The sequence below is a fragment of the Muscardinus avellanarius genome (genome assembly GCF_963383645.1).
Source record: "Muscardinus avellanarius genome assembly, chromosome: 6".
NCBI lineage: Eukaryota > Metazoa > Chordata > Mammalia > Rodentia > Gliridae > Muscardinus > Muscardinus avellanarius.
In genome coordinates this window covers 105142786-105162994 of record NC_137791.1, presented here as the reverse complement: position 1 = coordinate 105162994, position 20209 = coordinate 105142786, and the positions used below count along the sequence as shown (strand labels likewise).

At 44.6% G+C, this 20209-nt stretch overlaps 1 protein-coding gene across 2 annotated transcripts in view; it reads right to left on the bottom strand.

The window, feature by feature from the left end:
* Window positions 1-20209, bottom strand: part of APBB2 (amyloid beta precursor protein binding family B member 2) — a gene marked incomplete at both ends in the record, with an annotated part of 204645 nt that overhangs the window by 143695 nt on the left and 40741 nt on the right. The window contains one exon of one of the 2 annotated variants that reach the window (XM_080697864.1): window positions 13326-14135. In XM_080697864.1, coding sequence (XP_080553990.1) covers window positions 13326-14135 — 810 coding nt within the window. Of the gene's footprint in view, window positions 1-13325; window positions 14136-20209 lie in introns of those variants that run through there. The other variant, XM_080697865.1, reaches the window with a different exon arrangement.

Below are 20209 nucleotides of genomic sequence, written 5' to 3'. Positions count from 1 at the left end.
GCAGATGAGCTTAGTAGAAATCAATAAAACACAAGAGTTTTTAATTTCCCTGGAGTAGGACAAAGGATACATTTTTTCCCCCAAGGCCACTGCAAATGTGTTAGGTTTTCAAACTAGCTATATATTTACTTTGTTAATTTACTTGCTTGATTATTTAATTTTCCATTGTACTCCAATAAGCAATTTATAAAGATTTATAGAAGTGCATGCATCACACTGTCTGCCATAAAACCCACCAAATCTTGGTCTCTGTTATGTTGAGCCTGAGGGTGAGCTCTGTCACCAGAGCTCTGAAGGGGGATGCCTTTGCTCCCTGGCATGGGCTCACAGACACCACATTCACAGATCAAATATTGCCCAACCTGACTTTCTAATCAATGGCAGCAAAAATAAAAGTCATTAGAGATTTGGAAAAGCAAATCCAGGACTAAAAGGAATCGTTAGTAGACTGTTCAATAAGAAGGAAGAGAGAAGGGGAAAACCAAAGCACATGTACAGAGTATGAAAACTATATGCATCACACAGGGGTGCAAAAGAAGACCTGCAAACGTTAGGTTTAATACTCCAGAAACAGGACTGTCTCTGCCCCTGCTGTCTGTCCTTTTTCCGCTCACTTGACTTTTGCTCACATTCTCAAGAATGCAAAAGAGAGGGACGTGGGACATACACTCTAAAAAGAGACAGAGCTTGCATGAATTCTGGTCCTTCGGTTCATTTAGCTATGTAACCTTAGCCATGATTTGTATGGCTTTCTAAACCCCACCAAAAAGAAAATACAGTTCCCTCTACCAGGTAGGATTATGGTGAAGATTAAATTTCACCCCGTTTGCCAGGTGTGGTGGCATATACTTATATCCCCAGTACTTGGGAGGTTGAGACAGGAGGATCACAGGTTTGTGGCCAGCCTTAGCAATTTAGTGAGGCCCTCTGCAATTTAGTAAGACCCTCTTTCTAAATAAGTAAATTGGGCTGGGGTGTAGCTCAGGCATAGAATACCCCTGGATTCAATCCCCAATAACACACACACACACACACACACACACACACACACACACACACACCAAAAAACAAACCAAAAACCCTCTCCTTGCTTGGGTAGATCATAATATCGCAAACATTCAATAAATGGTGGTTAATTATCACTCCCGTACAGCAAGTATTGTCAATTGCATTTTAAAAAGAGGGTAAATTCCCAAAAGGTTAATCAGTGGTTCTCAATCTTGCCCCTGCAAGGCGTGAGAGCTCTGATAGACACTGAAACCAGAGCTTTTAAAAAATAGTGTCCCAGGCACTCACTAGTCAAACCAGAGACCATGGTGAAAATACCCCAGCACAGCTATCTTTTTAAAACTCTCCAGGGGATTATCATGTACTCAGGGGGCTGAATCCATGGCCCAGTATGACTCACATTTTTCTCATGACCCATCATCTATTTATCTGTAGTAAGTCCTTGGCCTGCCTGCTGTGCGTGTGGTCAACAGGCAATAGAACCCATAAAATCGACTTTACTATAAATTCCATTTTGCAGGCTCTAAAATATCTTAGGCCAATATCAACACCAAAGCCATACTTGGCAGGCTGAGACCGGAGGATCGCAAGTTTGTGGCCAGCCTCGGCAACAGTGAGGCCCTCCGCAACTTACAGAGACCCTGTTTCAAAATGAAAAATAGAATGGGTTTGGGAATATAGCCTGGAGGTAGAATGCCCCTGGGTTCAATCCCCAATAACACATATACACAAAAATAAACAAATGAAATAAATGAATATGAAAAAAACACCAAAGCAAAGCAATCTCCAATGCATAGCACACTAAAATTTTTAGGAACCAATATAAAATGAAAGTAGGCAGGAAGGACGATGGGATCCTGCCATGTGCCAGTAATATACATGCATAATTCATACCTGCATACATACCTGCATACATACACATATACATACATAAAAACTGTGTACATATTTCAGTATATATACTTTCACATATTATTAGTTCATTTAATCACAGAAATTTTGTGAGATAGTTGCTATGAGCCCATTTTTAAAATGAATAAATTAGCTGGGCATAGTGGCACACATCTGTAACCCCAGTACTTGGGAGGCTGAGACAGGTTCAAGGCCAACAGGTTCACAGGTTCAAGACCAATCTCATCAAATTAGTAACATCCACAGCAACTCAGTGAGACCCTGTGTCAAAATAAAATACAAAATAGGGCTGGGGATGTAGCTCAGAGGTAGAATGCCCCTGGGTTCAATCACCAATACCACAGATAAGTAAGTAAGTAAGTAAGTAAGTAAATAAATAAATAAGTAAAATTTAAAAAAATTAAGGCAGGTGTGGTGGCACATACTTGTAATCCCAGCATTTGGAGGCTGAGACACAGGGATCGTGGTTCACAGCCAGACTCAGCTACTTAGGCCCTCAACAACTAAAGTGAGACCCTGTTTCAAAATAAAGAATAAAAAATAGGATTGGGGGTATAACTCAGAGGTAAAATGCCCCTGGTACTACCCCCAGTACCACAAACATATTTTTAATTAAAATAAGGGAATTGGAGCTCAGGGATGTTAATAACTCGCCCAAGGACACAGAGTAACTAATTAACAGATCTAGAATTCAAAACCCAGATATATTGGACTCTATCACTCTTTTCTACTGTATCATTTGAATGTGGTCAGAGTAAGAAACACATCTTTTCTGTTATGATCCAGTAAATATACATGTTTGCCCAGTGGCTAAAAAATGAAATAAAAGGGTTCATAAAATAACATTTAGCCTAAAATAAACACACTTTGCCTAATTGCTGCACAATATCATAGGAGCATTCTCGTGGTGGGGTGACTAACCTAAAAGAAAGTGTCCCCTTTCTGTGAACGTGCAAAATGAAAGGTACCTGTGCCATAACACGGAGGGAGGGGGGCTCAGCAAACAGCTTAGCGTTCCCACAGCCTGGTCATTCCAAAGCCTTCGGACTTTCAGAAGGCTCTTGACAGAGCTGAAAGAGGCTCATGGGAGAAATGCTCTACCCGAAGGAGCACAGACCAGATGTGCCATGGTGTGGGAAATGGGTGGTGGGTCCACATGTGCTCATATGTGCAAAGGAACACAGAGTAGACGACTCATCTCAAATGACATCCACGATTTAGAAACCGTGCTTCACTGGCCTCCAAACTGCACGGCTCCTTCTCCTTCTCTCCTGCCAACGAGGCAAGACTTGGGGACGGGGCTCGGGAAGGTGGGCAGGGGCTTATGAGGCAAGCAGAGGAAAAAGGAAGAGATTTTTCTACTACATCATACTTTTCAAAAAGCTAGAAAAAAGGATTTTTTAAAGTGTTTATACTATAAAATGATAAATGTTTGATAATAATATGGCTAAGCTGATTCAAACATTACATAATGCATACATATATGGAAGCATCATATCACCCCATTAATAAGTACAATTATTTTTTTGGTGGTGCTGGGGGTGGAACGGAACCCAGGGGCTTTCTACCTCCAGGCTATACTCCCAGACCCATTTTATACTTTATTTGGAAACAGGGTCTTACTAAGTTGCTAAGAGCCTCACTAAATAGCTGAGGCTGGCTTTGAACCTGCGTGATCCTCCTGTCTCAGCCTCCCAAGCGCTGGTATTACAAGTGTGCGCCACCACGCCCGGCTACAAGTACAAATTTTTATGTTTTCAGCTAAGAAATCTATGGATTGGGGCTGGGGGTGTAGCTTAGCAGTAGAGAGTATGCTTAGCACACACAGGGGCCTGGATTCGATCCTCAGCTCCTTTACATTTATGAAAGCGAACTAGCATATTAACTGAGTCAGCCTTAAGGAACAAAATTTATGAACCACCCACATCCTAGCTTTTGAAAAGCTAATGTTTTCCCTCCTCTAACCAGATAAACAGATGGAGAACTCTGAGAAGTCATCTGAAGATGTCTTTCAAGCATGTTTTGCTTAACAGTCCATGTCACACTTATGAGGCTACCAGAAGGCATGGGACAAAGACTATAATGATTATGATTAAAAGAAACCTGCAGCTCCAAGGATGCTGCTAGGATGGCACTGCACTTGCGCGCAGCTTTAACAGGCACGATCAACATTAGCCCCAGTTCCTTCTACTACGCTGGATCCCTGTGTACTACAGCTGAATCAATCGACAGTTGTAGCAGGGGACACAAGCTTAATTCTTTTAACTTGGAGAGGGTAGAATCCACCCTGTGTATTACTGGGAATTGAATCCAGGGGCATTCTACCTCTGAAGGATACCCAGCCCCCGCTCCTTTTTTTCCCCAGAACTGGAGATTCAACTCAGATATACCCCAGCCCTATTTTTTATTCTTTATTGTGAAACAGGGTTTCACCAAGTTGCAGAAGGCCTCAATAAGCAGCTGAGGCTGGCCGTGAACCTGCGATCCTTCTGTTTCAGCCTCCCAAGTGCTAGGGTTACAAGCATGCCCCCCCCCAAGCTACACCCAGCCATTTCTATTTTTTATTTTATTTTATTGATTTATTGTGGTACTGGGGATGGAACCCAAGGGCATTCTACCTCTGAGCGACAACCCCAGTCCTATTTTTTATTCTTTTATTTTGAAACAGGGTCTCACTGAGTTGCGGGGCCTCATTAAATAGCTGAGGCTGGCTTTGAACCCACACAATCCTCCTGTCTCAGCCCCCCAGATGCTGGGATTACAAGTGTGATTCACCACGCCCTGCTCTTTTTTTTTTTTTTTTTTATTATGAAACAGGGTTTTGCTAAGTTGCTGAAGCTGGTCACATTTGCAATGCTCCTGTCTTAGCCAAGTCCTAGGAATACAGGTGTGCACCACTATGCCTGACTAGGAGGGCCCATCTTAAAGAGATTCTGGTTTCTGGAATTTGGGCTTAGTGTTTTAAGACTTCTGAATTTAAAGGACAATCAAGAAACCCAATATTTGTAAAATTCATCAATTTCTAAATATTGGCATGTAGTTTAATGCTTTCTAAAATACTATCAATGGAAAACAAAACCATGGTTTTGGGTTGATGTCCATTTCAAAATATACTAGGTACTTTAGGAAGCTAATGGCTGAGCGCGCCAATATGAATAACAGCACAAGTGTGGCAATCGGTGGCCCGCTCAAGAAAGTAGATACGGTCAAGATGGACTGGAAGACAACCATGAGGGGTGAGATTACTATAAGTGGAGAAGGCAGAAAATCTGTGAGCTGTCTCGGGGCTCCCCAGTATGGCCCACTGGTATTCTTCCAAGGTTAGGGTCATATATTCTTCCTTATGTTCTGCGGAGCCCGGGTATGTGTGATGAGTGATAAATGTCTCCTTAACTAAGATAAGAAGAATATGGCCATCATTGAAATTTCTCAGCTCAAAGATTGTCCCCCCCTCTGAACTCATGGAGGAATTTAATGGACAAAGTCATGTGTCTGTAGTTATTAAGAAGGTGGAAACTTAATCAAACTCTAGTGTTTTAAAGGCAGGGCCTTTGGAGAATGATTAGATTAAGCAAAGCCATTAGGGTGGCCCTCTCATGATGAGTCCTGGTGATTTGGTCACACAGGAGAGAAATACCGATGGACAAACACATCCACAGTACCTTCTGCCCTGTGACTCTACACTGCCTCAGGACTCTGCCAGCAGAGGGAGGAGGACCTGGCTCTTCTCTTTATGAAATAGTCTGCCTCAGGTATTTTTTTGTTCTAGTAATGAAAAGCTGACTATTTGTTCTTAAGCTGCGATCAAAAAGAATAACCTTGCTTTTATATGCCTGAACTTTCTCTCCCTTCAGAGCTGAGCCATGCTCCTAAATGTTAGCTTTGCTATGTCTTTAACATGTTTTTCTGTCTTTCCCGTTCATAGCATTATCATGGCCACTTTTTGGGTCCATCTCAAGTGTATCTGCTGTGCACTCAAGACCTGCTGCCCTGAGCATGCTCACGAACCGCTACACAGACCGCACTGGACTTTTGTGGCCATTCTCCTTACTATACTCACCTTTCCCCCTTGAAATACCTAGTGTACTTTATGATAAACTATCTAAAACATTCACCTGCCAGGCTTGATGGTGCACACTTGTAATCCCAGCATTTGGGAGGCTGAGACTGGAGGATCATGGTTCGCGGACAGCCTCAGCTACTTAGTGAGGCCCTCTGCAACTCAGTGAGGCCCTGTCTCAAAATAAAGAATAAAAAAATAGGGCAGGGGGTGTAGCTTGGAGGTTGAAAGCCCCTGGATTCAATCTCCAGGCCTGCAAAAAAAATAAAATGCACAAAATTATTTTCTGCCTTAAGTTCATAGGATGAGATCAGAAATATCTTCATACGACCCAGGCATGCTTGCTTGTAATCCCAGCATTCGTGAGGCTGAGACGGGAGGATCCTGGTTCACTGACAGCCTCAGCTACTTAGTGAGGCCCTTTGCAACTCAGTGAGACCCTATTCAAAATAAAGAATAATAAATAGGGCTGGGAGTGTAGCTTGGAGGTAGAACGCCCCTGGGCTCCATCCCCAGTACCATAAAAAAAAGAGAAATGTATTTATACATTTTATCTCCAAGGCACTAAAATTTAATTTGCAAACCACATGATCTATCCCAGAACACAGTGTGCCCCAACTATTTTGGAAATATCTCACATCTGCCTTCTTCATTTCCTCCTGTCACACCCTGGAACTCGCGGCTGAGAAGATATGACAGGAAGGCTAGTGAATCACTCACAGTGCTTGAGAGATCGTAATTAATACAGCAAGGCAAGCCAGTGGGAAACTGGGCCATTCTCACATTCTGAATTTTCAGGAGAAATTTATGGTTGAATTACCAAAAGCCATTTGAGATAAAATTAACATTTGGAAGAGGTTTTCTAAAAGTGCAAAAACGAAAAAGTTATCCAAAGCCCTAACACTCTTAAGGTAGCTAACAGAAGAAAGAAGTACTGACTGTTGTGTTGACATAGTTAGGTTCATGCCTTGGTCTCTACCCTCATCGACTATTGGGTTTACAGAAGAGCTCCATTTTGCTAGCCTGGAGACTGAAAATCGATCAATGTAAGAATCAAAGGACTCAAACTCTGCAGCAACATGGATGAGTCTTCAATTCTGAACCAAATGTGAAATCACCTGGAACCAAAATGGCCCTTCCCCTTGGTTCTGGCTCCTCTGACATATCAACTAACACCCCAGAGACTCAATTACACAGCATGCCTGTGGCAGAATGAACTATCGACCCCCATTCTTCATACCTCCCGCATGCCTAGAACACAAATGAGAATCACCCTGTCTAAGTGCCTTCACAGTTATTTTTACAAGCCGAGCTTCGTTTTTCTATTTCTGTAGGTAAGCTGATGTAGACAGCGTGTGCAGCGACCAGGACCCAGCTCCCTCCATCCAGCCGGCAGACAGGTAACAGCTACAGGCCTCTCGCTACCTGTTGCCTATGGTGTGAGGACACTCCTGTGTACATATAAGGAAGCTCTGAATCTGAATGGAAACTTTAGAGTAAGCAGCACGTGATAACAGTCTTGAAAACTGAGAAGAACATGGTAACACTCATGATAACACTCTTGCAGCTACAAAGAAAAGACTTTCCATAGCTCAGAGGGTCTAGAGAGGCTTCACAGAGAAGCTGGCATTTGAGCTAAAACCCAGTTGTTTACAGGAATGGGAAAATTCTCTAAGATATAAATTTCCATTTTCTGGACTCTTAAGATAAAACCAGCACACACAACCAGAGGAAGAGTAGGCCTGATGCGTTCAGCCTCTGGGGCCACAGGCTTGAGTCTCAAAGCCATGGCAAAGAGAAACCCAGTGAGTGCTAGGGACCTGAGATCATCCCAGAAGGTAACCTGAGTGTGTGGAGGTACCAAGGCCAGACAGACACAGAGGGCCAGACCTCAGCACACCTTCCCAGCAACTCTGGCTTCAGCTCCACCTAAGAGGAGGCAACATCATTTAAGTTATAAAATATGCAGCCAACACCAAGATCAGATGCTGATTGAGATATAGTATCAAACGGCCTATTCAACACAGCAGGGCTGTTTGGAGATAATGCAGATGGCCTTTTTTTCCATCTATTTTATTATTTTTTGGTGGTACTAGAGATTGAACTCAGGGGCACTCAGCTCTATTTTACTTTATTATTTTGAGATAGGATTTTGCTGAGGTGCCTAGAATGGTCTCAAATTTTTCATCGTCCTATATAGGCCTCCCAAATACTAGGATTAGAGGCATGTACCACTGTGTCTGGACGGCCTCCATTTTTATTTAATTATTCATGACTTAATCACTAAGCTCACCTATTTACCAGGCACTGATAAAACAAAGGTGGAGATAAACCAATCCTTGCCCTTAGGGTCCAGAAAGTCTTAACTAGAACCAGAGTCCAAAATATAAGTGATGCAATAAGGAAAAGTAGCTTTTATAACACATCACTATAAAGATAATGATCACTATATTTTTAAAGTTCTCCCTATAAATCAAATATTGTTCCAAGAGCTCTTTGAAGATGGTTTCACTCACTCTAAAAGAACAGGTTTATGCCAGAGCAGTATCATCACCTCTGTTTTACAGATGAGAGCTGCCTGTAGGTAGTGGGGCTGGAATTTGAACTCAAGTGATCTAGAGCTTGTGCTCTTTATAAGGCAATGGAGCCTGAGGCTTATTCCCTGCCCATCTGGCCTTGGTTTTCTCTGTGTATAATCCTGCCTTTGTGCACTTTGGCCATGAACCAGATGTGGAAATGGCTACTAGCTGAGATCCAAGTGGAGCTGCAGGAGTGGCTCAGCAGAAGAGCTCAGCAGAAGAGCTTCGCTTCTACAAGGAGCTGGGTTCCATCCCCAGCAAAAATCACCAAAGAATCCATCCAGTGCGCACTCCGTGTCTCAGTTTTGTTTAAATAAAACCCAAGTTACACGTTGGTAGCATGACAGCCTGCACCCTGGAGGCTTCAAAGTGACGCACCTTTTCAAAGCTTTTGTGAAGCAAACGAAACACCAAGCAACAGTCTGAGCCAGGTGTGGTGGTGCACACCTGTAATTCCAGGACTTGGGACCCTGAGCCCGGAGGATCGCAGGGTCAAGGCCAATATCAGCAACTTAGTGAGACCCTATTTTAAAATGAAAATAAGGCTGGGGTATAACTCAGAGGTAGAACATCCTCCCCACCCCGGTTCAATCTCTAGTACTGCGAAATACACACACACACACACACACACACACACACACACACAGTCTGACTGACATGTCTGTATCTGAGCCACCATGCCAACCAGGGACCACTAAGAGCGCTGCGTCTCTAACACAGTCTAACTCCATTCCTGGCTCTCATTTCCAAATACCAAAATGAGGCTATCCTTTGTTTTAGAATCAGAGTCAAGGCACTCTCTAACTTCCTTGCCTCCTGTAGAAGCACATGAATGTCCTGCGAGCTTTCCTCTTCTCTGTTTGCCTCTTGTTTTCTCACAGGACTGACCACACAGGAGGATAAGAGCAGCAGCATATTGTAGGCATGATTCATGGAGCAAAAAAGTCACAGATCAGCTGGAAGGGCTATTCAGAAAGAAAGGGAAAGAAGAGGATTCAATCTCTGAGTTGGGCAATGCATTTTATTGCAAATATAGCACTCTAATGCAGAAAGGAAAGCTCTAAGGTAGAAATGAATCTATTCTCCTTTTCCAACCTCCCCAAAGCACAGCATACAATCCAAAGACAATTTTGTCATGATTCAGTCACAAAACGCACACCACTGCAATAAGTATTTGCTTAACACATAACAAAGAAACAGGCAAAAATACACTGCCTATGCATGTAACTGTGGCACTTCACACTAGTATTTTAAGAATATTTACTCTCGTTTTTCTTAGCTTTCAGCAATACTCATGTTTAACTGATATATACACATATATATCCTATAAACCAGAAAATAAATACTAATTTTATCATTACAGTATAACATAAAGTATTCAATCGAATTGGGTTGTGATCATTTTAAACACTAACAGCATGTCTCACTGGAAAGATGAGATCAAAACCACAAAAAAAAAAATACTGAGAGCCGGGCGTGGTGGCGCACGTTTGCAATCCCAGCATTCGGAGGCTGAGACCAGAGGATCGCAGTTTTCAGAAAGTCTCAGCTACTTAATGAGCTCCTCTGCAACTCAGGGAGACCCTGTTTCAAAATAAAGAATAAAAAAAAAAAAGGCAAGGGGTGTAGCTCGGAGGTCGAATGCCCCTTGGTCCCATTCCCCAGACACACACACACACACACACACACACACACACACACTGATGCTTTATTTAACTTGCTCGCCTGTGTAGTGTTTACTACCTGGAACTCTGAAGTATGCTTAAGAAGTGAAGAGGTTTCAGTTCAGAATGGGGGGAAAGGCAGTTTAAAGGAGAGCTTCTCAAATTATTAACATCACTCTCTTGGGACCCTATGGCATGCTGAACACCATAGGTGCCGAGATCCTGAAGTGACCGTTCTGAAGAAAAACACCATTTGGCTTCCGGTGGCTTTTTCAAAGAAAGTGGTCTTGAGTCACAGTTGACACATTCTTTTGAGTCGACCTGATCCAGCACTTCACTCTTCCAGACACAGGGACTCATCAAGGGCTGCTACTACACTGTCACCCTTACTCTAGATTTGGAGGTATCTTTCGGCATGTTAGAAAGGCCTAGCGCAGTTCACGGCATGTGCCAGGCCAGGCACGGGGCTCGGGGAGGAGCCCACAGTCACGCCAGGACGCGGAGCAGATGTGTGGGATGCGCTCTTGAGTCCTGTCGGAGAGGAGTCACGTCGGGGCGGCGCGGGGGGGGGGGGGGAGTCCTATATTCTCAGCTTCAACTCTGCCCTCTCCACAGGCCCTACTCACACCAGCACGCGATGAGCAAGGGGCCACGGACAGAAACAGCTAAATACTTAACCGCGAGGAAACTGCTACATGACAGGGTTGCATCTGGTGGTGTACCTGCGCAATAGACTGAGGGAGAAAAACATATCCATCTGCAAAACACGTTAAGCGGAAATGGCAAAGCAGAAAATATATGATGAGTACTTTTTCTTAATTTTATTATGTTTTCAGGGAGGAGGGGAGGGCACTAGGGATATGCCCAAGGGCATTCTACCTTGAGCTACACTCACAATGATTTTAATATATATTTTTTAAATTTTGAAATAAGGTATTATTAAGTTACCACATGCTGGCCTTGAACCTCCATTTCTCCTATCTCAGCCTCTCATGTACTGGGATTACAGCTGTGTACCATGGTGCCAAATTTGGAAAATTTTAAACGTAAAAAATTAGAATAGAACCATGAGCCCTCACAAACTCACAACCCAGTTTTAACACTTAGCAGCTAATGGGCAATACTGTTTCCTTTCTAAATCTCCTATCCCAATCATGTTAGGCATTATTACTTGTATTAGTATACAGAGTCTTCCCTTGGTATCCATAGTGGGATTAGTTCCAGGTTGCCCTTGAGTACCAAAATCCAGCCATGCTCAAATTCCTTATATAAAATGGTACCATATTTGCATATAGCTCATGTACATTCTCCTTAATACCTAAACAGCATAAATGCCATTTAAGTAGTTTACATAGTATCATTTAGAGAACAGCAAGAAAATTCAAGTCTATACATATTTAGTACAGTTGCAAATTTTTTCTCCTCCCCATATTTTTTTTTTTTTTGGTAGTACTAGAGATTGAACCCAAGGGCATTCTACCTCTGAGCTATATTCCATTCCTATTTTTCATTCTTTGTTTTAAAACAGAGCCTCACTTAATTGCAGAAGGCCTTACTAAGTAGCTGAGGCTGTCCTCGAACCTGCCATCTTCCTGTCTCAGCCTCCCAAGTATTGGGATTACAAGTGTGTATCACCTGGTCTGTTTAATTTGTTATATCTATCTTGCATTATTAACACAGCCTTGGCACCTGCCTGGGCACTGCTGAGCTACAGTTGTGAGTCTTGTTTACACTGATTTTACAGACAACAAAGATCTCTACATCTTCCAATCTTCTGACCAGTAGCTTGCGGGCTATTGAAAAAAAATGAGGCTAAAAGTAGATAACTTTTTGGACCTTGCTCATTGCTGTCATAATGTAACGCCCTTGACAAAAAAGACGCTAGAAACAGAGGTGAAAGTACCAAAAGACAGATCTCAATTAGATGAGTTAAAATCCTAGACTTCGGCTGGGCGTGGTGGCGCATGTTTGTAATCCCCGTGCTTGGGAGGCAGAGACAGGAGGATCGCGCAGGATCGAAGCCAGCTGCGCTGGTTTAAGAGACTCTGTTTCCCAGTACCACCAAAAAAAAAAAAAAAAAAAAAAAAACCTAGACTTCGAAATTCATTTTACGAGAAATACTATTTTTCACTTTCAAATAAACTTAACTGGCTAATAAAATATTCCCTAGTTAAAAAAAATCTTTAAAGGATGACTTCAGCTTCTAAAGTTTTAAACTCAGTTTCTCCTTAGCTTGGGCATAAATAAGTTCCGAGAACTTAAATAACAGTTGATTCATTCATTCTCTTTCTCTTTGGAGAGTGTTGGGAATTGAACCCAGGAGCACTATACCTCTGAGCTACACCCCCAGCCTATTTTGCAGTATTAGGGAGTGAACCCAGCGGAATTCTGTCTCCGATCTACACCCCCAACCCTATTTCTTTATTCTTTATTTTGAAACAGGGTCTCACTAGGTTGTGGAGGGTCTCACAAAATAGCTGAGGCTAGCCACTAATCTGCTATTGTCCTGTCTCAGCCTCTCGAGTACTGGGATTGCAAGTGTGCATCCCCACACCTGGCTACCCCCAGCCTATTTTATTCATATATTGAAACAGGGTCTAAGTTGCTGAGGCTGGCCTCGAACTTGCCATCTTCCTATCTCGGCCTCCCAAGCACTGGGATTACAGAAGAATGCCACCACACCAGGCTAAAGAGTTGATTCTCTTAACTGGATTACATCCTGTCCCTGGTACCTGTGTTTTTTAAATTATTTAACAAACCCCAAGATTTCAAGATAGCATACAGAAGTAGCTCACCTATGTACTGGCCGTACAATTTCTATATTGGTGATATTTGGACTTAACCAACAAAGATCTATTTCTTTTACAAAATCATTTACCAGAAAAAACAGCAAATGTACAATTCTAAATGAAACTAACCCAAAATCTGGTTAAGGGGTAAAACAATGTTTTTTTCCCCATATAAACTAACCAATTTTACCTCAAGAGATATATGTTCCTCTTTGCCTGGAAATGGACACTTTGGGTCAATCTAGAGATTCATTCCATCCATAATCAAAAACACCAAAAGAAAGTCGGTGAGGCCACGCCTCCCCTGGGGTACCTGTTTCGTCCGGGGAGCTGGGGGAGGCACTGTCTTGGGACAGCGTGGTCCAGCTGGACTCCTCATCGCTAGGTGCCAGGTTCTGGATGCGGTGGAGGGCACAGTCGGTTTTGGCCCCTGTTTTAGGATGGTCCTTTTTGGTCTCTGGGCTGGATGACACAGTGGCCACTTGCCCATCCTCTGGGCTGGCCTGGGGTTTGTTTGGTTTCTGCAGCAACAAGTCCCCATTCCCAAGGACAGCAGGGGCCTGGCCCGGCCCGGGCTGGGCTTTCTCCTCCCCGAGCCCATGGCGGTTGCCCAAGCTCTGCTCTAGCTCTCTGGCCGAGGTTTCTAGGTCTGCATAGTAATTCAGGAAGCTCTTAGTTCTCCTGGGCTGGGAGGGTAAAATCTCACAGCCCGAGGACTCCTGTGGGTCTTTCCCCTCTAACTTCTCAGAAGTTATGTTGATGACGGCAGCAGGGTCGAGGTTCCAGTTGTGGTCCTGCGGCCCTTGCTCGGCCGCCTTGCGGAGCTGGTTCTCCCCATTCTTCACCAACTTGATGTTGGCTGAGCCGTTCCCCAGCAGAGGCTGCGCGGCTGGGTCGGAGAGGCCCATGGCCGCCTGGATGTTAGTCAGCGCGTACTTTTTCCTGCATTTCGGAGGTGTGCTGTTCCTGGAGTCTGAGTGTTTTATTTCAGCGTTCAACAGTTCATTGTGGGAAGAACGGAGATTAAGGGTGTTGGGTGGTGTGGCTGGGCTGTTCCGATTTGCGACCTCCGCCGTTCCGCTGCTGGCCATAAACACGGCCAAGGTGTCGACACCCGAGTCAACTAGAAAAAAGAAAGAAAGAGAGAAAGAAAGTGGGTCATTAGGAACCTGCCACGACTGAACAACAGTACAGACAGCTTGAGCAAACATTTTTATACAGAAAACTGAAAGGATAAATGCTTCTGGTACAGGATCCATCCGGTCTTATAGAATTCAACCTTTTTATTCTTCCTCTTTATTTCACAATTTGTTCCTATATATTAGACAGGAACAGATAAACAGCTTAATGTGTTTGGATAAATTGTGTTTGGATACTTAAACACAATTTATAAGAAAGCAAAGATGTCTGAGGGTGTAATTTTACTTAGAATAAAAAAGGCATGTCTCGAGCCGGGCATGGTGGCGCACGCTTGTAATCCTAGCATTTGGGAGGCTGAGATGGGAGGATCAAGGTTCGCGGACAGCTTCAGCTACTTAGTGAGGCCCTTTGCAACCTAGTGAGACCTGGTTCAAATAAAGAAGAAAAAGTAGGGTTGGGGGTGGAGCTCAGAGGTAGAATGCCCTTGGGTTCCATTCCCAGTACCGGAAAAAAAAAAAAAAAAAAGGCATTTCTCTTTTGAATTCAGATAAAAGCATTTTCTTCTGGTGGCTGCTCCTCATTTTTCACACTGAAAACTGTCCCCTTTCCAAACAGTCATACCACATTTTTATTCTGTAGTTTCTTCCAGCACAGCAACAACAATAACAGGAACAAAAATTGTTCAAAATTCCTCTGGGCTTCAGCTTTCTTAACCTGCAGGGTTATTTGTTCAAGGACACGTCATACATCCAACGTAGTATTTCTCAACTATGGGTAGAAATTGTGTTCTGAGTGCCTGCAAAACTCAACCTCCATTAGCATTTGCTAATGTCTTCATTTTTTTGACCTGGGCTTAGCGCTCCACAGAAACGTTAAAGAAATGGCTTGATTTCTCAAGAACACACGCACACGCAGATACGTGTGCGCACTCAAGCAAAACTATTACTAATAAAGCAGCACTGACCCCTGGGCTACAGGCGGCATGTTAGAGCCCCGGAAAGAGGCTGCCTCCATGCCTGGAAATTAAAATACAGACTCAGCTGTCTACAGTGATCACGGGCCCTCACAGAACTCCTAGCAAACCATGGGATGGTGGCATTGACCGCAAATATTATTTGTACCCTCAGTGATGTATTAAATATCTAGGATTAGCTACAAAGAAAGAAAGGTCTCTCTCAGATTAGAAGGGAATAAAACCCACCAGCAACAAGAAAGAAAGGTCTCTCTCAGATTAGAAGGGAATAAAATCCACCAGCAAGAATTCCTATGGTTTTAGATGTCTCCATCCAGGAGCAATGACTTTCGCCACATCAGCAGCAGAGGAGCCGAAGCCCAGCCCCTACTGCTCTTGAAATTGTACTCTGATGACTCTCTCTTCTCCCCCCGGGCAAAAGAGGGATGCTGCAGTGAGCTGAGGACCAAAATTTCCCTCTTGGGGGAGCTTAGGCATATCTCTGTGTCATCAAATACTCAGGCTGGGAAATTTTAGGAAAAAGCCACTCACTCATTCCAGAATCTTTGTGCTTCCAGGAAGTGAGGCAACGTCCATCCACTCTCGGCAGTATCCATATTCATAACAGAATGGCCATGCGGCCCATAAGCTAGCCAAGGGCTGTAACACAAAGAGCTCTGACACTGAGTCCCATTCCTTAGAGTTACTATTTATTAGGCTTCCTGCTTCCCTAGCACTCTACCCCAGCTCTTGGGTCTCATTTTATAAGGAATAGAGAACTGAGTATGTTTTTTTCCTTTGAAACAATGCTCCGCCAATTGAATTAAACATTGTTTTACGGCCGACTGCTGCTACCATTTTATGAAAAACGTATGTTTCAACTTACATTTCAATCTTGTTCAAGAGCAGCATTTGATATGAGAAGGTTCCACCATGAAGCCACATGCACTTTCCCTAAGACTAAATCCAGAGCAAGGATGCAAGTTAAGGTATGTTTACACACCTTGGGTGCTTCGAGGGACCTTTTGAGAAGGCAGAAACCTGCCAGCTTCCTGAAAAGGATGGGGAAATCCCTACAAAGCTGTTTTGTGATTTTAGGTACTCTATTCTAGCAATGTTACTGGAGAAATTTCTATTTTTACTTTGTAATCATAAGCATTTCAAGAAAAAAATACCAACAGAAATTTCAGCCGATGTTAATATTTAAGTGGCTTCTATATCCTGGATGTCACATTCAAAACTTTTTAGAAATGGTCTCACAGGTTGTTTGGATCCCACTGTCCTCTCAGTGACCTCAGGACTCTTTTGTTTGCTAGAAATCATAGTGTGGGCCCATAATACCAGTACCTTGGAGGGACACATAGGAGGATCACAGGTTCGAGGCCAGCTATTTACTGAGGTCCTCCGGAACTTAGTGAGACCCTGTTTCAAAATAAAAAATAAAATAGAGCTGGGGGTGTAGCTCAGAGATAGAATACTCCTGGGTTCAGTCTCCAGTAACACACACACACACACACACACACACACACACACAAACACAAAATGATGGTGTGTTTCAGGCTTGGAGGATGGAAAGGGTAAGTTAGATAAGGCCCTAGATCTAATACAAAGTGGATGTACAAATACAGTTCTGTATATGCCATGGTTTTGTTTTATATTTATATATTTTTTGTGGTACTGGGGATTGAACCCAGAGTCATTCTATCTCTGAATTATACCCTCAGCTCTACTTTTTTTTTTTTTTTCTGTATTGAAGACTGAACCCAGGGGCATTCTACCTCCAAACTACACCCAGTCCTATTTTTTATTCTTTATTTTAAAACAGGGTCTTGCTAAGTTGCATAGGGCCTCACTAAGTTGCTGAAGCTGGCTGCAAACGAAAGATCCTCCTGTCTCAGCCTCCCAAGTGCTAGGATTACAGCGTGCGCCACCACATCTGGCTTCTATATGCTATTTTGACATGTGAAAGCCTGATTACGGCCAAATATGTCTTTTTTTTTTTTTTTTTTTTTTTGCGGGTCTGGGGATGGAACCCAGGGGGCATTTAACCTCCAAGCACACCCCCTGCCCTATATTTTTTTAATTCTTTATTTTGAAACAGGGTCTCACTAAGTTGCAGAGGGCCTCACTAAGTAGCTGAGGCTGTCCGTGAATCCTCCAGCCTCAGCCTCCTGAATGCTGGGATTATAAACTTGTGCCGCCATGCCCAGCTTCCAAGTATGTCTTTGATCTTAAGGAATGGTATCATCTGGAGGCACAATGAAAGGCAGCCAAGGTGCTCCCACGAAGTGCACAGCCAGGAGCCAGTGCATCGCCTGGGAAGTCAGGCGAGCTCCAAGGGGTGCTAAGTAGCTAGAGGTTAGCAAAGAACCAGACGCGCAAGGCTTCAGGAAAGAGGCCCAGAACGTGAGAAGCCAGGAAGACAGGACTTAGGAGACCAGGGCTCAGGAGCTGTCCAACTAGTTAGGAGCTATTTGATGCATCTAGGATACCTGGCCTCCAGTTTCCCATTCTGAGAACTCGGCCTGGATGATGTGTGGATGGAAATGAGCAGCACAGGCGTAGTGCTCGGCACAGCCTGGAGCCCTCCAAGCTCGCCTGGCTTCTCTGCGCCCACGTGACAGAGTGGGCTGCCTGCAGCTGCCTCCTAGGCCACCAGCTCCCCGCCTGCGCTCCGTGACAGGCATGCTCTTGGTTTCAGAGACACAGCAGGCAAGAAGACTAACAAGAAGAGACAGAAAAGTGGGGCCTCTGAGGGTTTCATTATGGAAAAGAAATATTCCTCATGTTTAAGAGAGAGGAGGTTTGCATTTCTATTTAAATAAAAGAAAATCTTAACAAGGTCTCTTTAAATCTTCTAGTAGTTAGCTGTTTGAAATTTAAGGTCTAAGAAGTAAGACTTTAACACATCAGACAAGTTATTCAAACTCCCCATTTGTTTGCTGTAACGTGGCAGTAGGAATAGCTGTTTCAGCTTATGGAGCTCTGCGGAGGACTACCAGAGGTCACTCAAACATTCAACCATGGCTGGCGTGCCGTTGGAGCTCAGAACACGCCAGGGGTTATTACCATCTTGCAGCCCCCTCCTTCCCCAATGCTTTGTCTCTGTGGAAACACACACACAACAAAGTCATAGAAATCAACCCGGGCGGTGGGCGGCAGGAGGGGAAGGCAAGGGTTTCTCTCCTGGGCTGCAGAGAATCGGGAGGGAGGAGAGAGTGGGCGATCGCTAGGGTGCCTCCAGGAACAGAAGCATGCGAGGAGAGGGGGCGCAGGTGGAAGGGAAGGGCTGGCGGGGTTCTGGGGACAGGCTGCAAGGTGCTGGGCTTGATCTCCAGGCAGCTGCATGGCGGGGGTGAACTGAACCTCCACTCCATGGCTGGGTGGAGGTGCTGGTGTGTGTGGTGGGAATATCTGTATTGATGCTGAGCACCCAGGGATGAGAGGCATTGGAGGGAGGAGTAATGCAAACTAGGTGATAAAACATCAGTGGACACCAGAGAAACAGAGGAAGGAGCACCTGTCAAGACAGTGGGAGGTGACCACCAGAGCCCAGCAGAGAGTGAGGAGGATGGCAAGCCTGAGAGAATTAGGTAGGGGCAGGGGTGGAATCTGACTCTTTTCCAGAGAGTTCCAGCCCTGGTCATCCATCTCTCGGCCAGGGCACAAGCCACCTGGACTTAGAGGCAAAGATTAAAAACAGTGCACAGGGCTGAGTGACGAGAAGGCCATTTGCGACGTCCATCTGTCAGCTCCCAGACAGTGGTAGAGGTGAGCGGAGGTGGCCCTTCAGGAGCTTCACTGTGGACAAGCCCACAGTGGCTGGACAGTGACCCAGGCTGGCAGAAGGGAGGTTTGTTTTTCCACAGTGAGAATCAAAACCACCTTTTACTGTTTAGAGGCTGCAGAAGCAGCAGCCAGTAGAGGAGGAGAAGAGGCCCCCGGGAGGGGCTGACCTACAGGAATCCAGGTGAAAGGAGAGAAGGGGCCACAAAAGGCCCAGAGGAGGCGGCCCTGCCAGGGATAAAGGACGCATCCTCACCTGGGAGGGGCGGGAGGGAGGCCAGATAGGGCAGACCCGAAAGTGGACATGTCAAACTGACAGCTTCATTTTCTCTGTGAAGATAAAGTCTTCCTTGAGGAAGCAGCCTGGGCTGTGGGGTCTAGTAGGCACTGGGGTGTGGTTAAGGTGCCACTATGGCGCGTGCACAAGATGCACTCTGGGATTGGGCCCAGAGCAGGCAGGGAATGATGGGTGAAGATCTGGGGGAAAGGAAAAGGTCGGGAGATCAGAAGACTCAGAAAGGTGGCGGCATTGGCAAGAAGAGATGAAGTTATCATGGCCGATTTCGGTGACACGGGGATCTGAATGGACACACACCAAGTCCGTGTGTGTGTGTGTATGTGTGTGTGTGTGTGTGTTTCTATCACCCTGAACCTCGTTATGATATATAATTACAATGCACCAGTAAAAAGATATTTACAAAAGAGAAGAAGAAACGGCTCTCAACCCTGGCAGCATGTCACAAATCACTTGGGGGAGGGGGAGGCTCAAAAAGTACAGACATCTAAACTCCACCCCCAAAGGCACCCCCACGGATTCTGACTGGTTTGCTCAGGGTGAGGCTTTGCTGGGTATTCAAACGTTCTCTGGGTGGGTCCAGTGTGTGACCTCAGCTGAGAACCACGGAGTTGAAGAAGTGGGAGATCTGGAAGGCCTGCCTGAGCCAGTGGTTTCAGAGGCACACGGGATGCTCAACATAGACACCATCTTCCTTGTCTTTCCACATTCCCTCAGCATTCTTCCCACTAGCCAGCAAATTCCACTCCTAAGATTCAGGGTAGAGGCTACGTCTCTATGCAGTCTTCTCCAGCCCCTTCTGGCTTCCAGTCTTCTCCAGCCCCTTCTGGCTTCCAGGGCTCCTCGGTCTACATTCCCTACCTTCATAACACAGCGCCACTCAGGCTATTTCACTTTTATATTCATTCATTCATTCATTCATTCATTCATTCAGTACTAGGATGGAACCCAGGGACATTCTACCTGTGAGTTATACCCCTAGCCCTTCCTCCTTTCTTTTTCTTACTGTTTTGTTTTCCCTCAA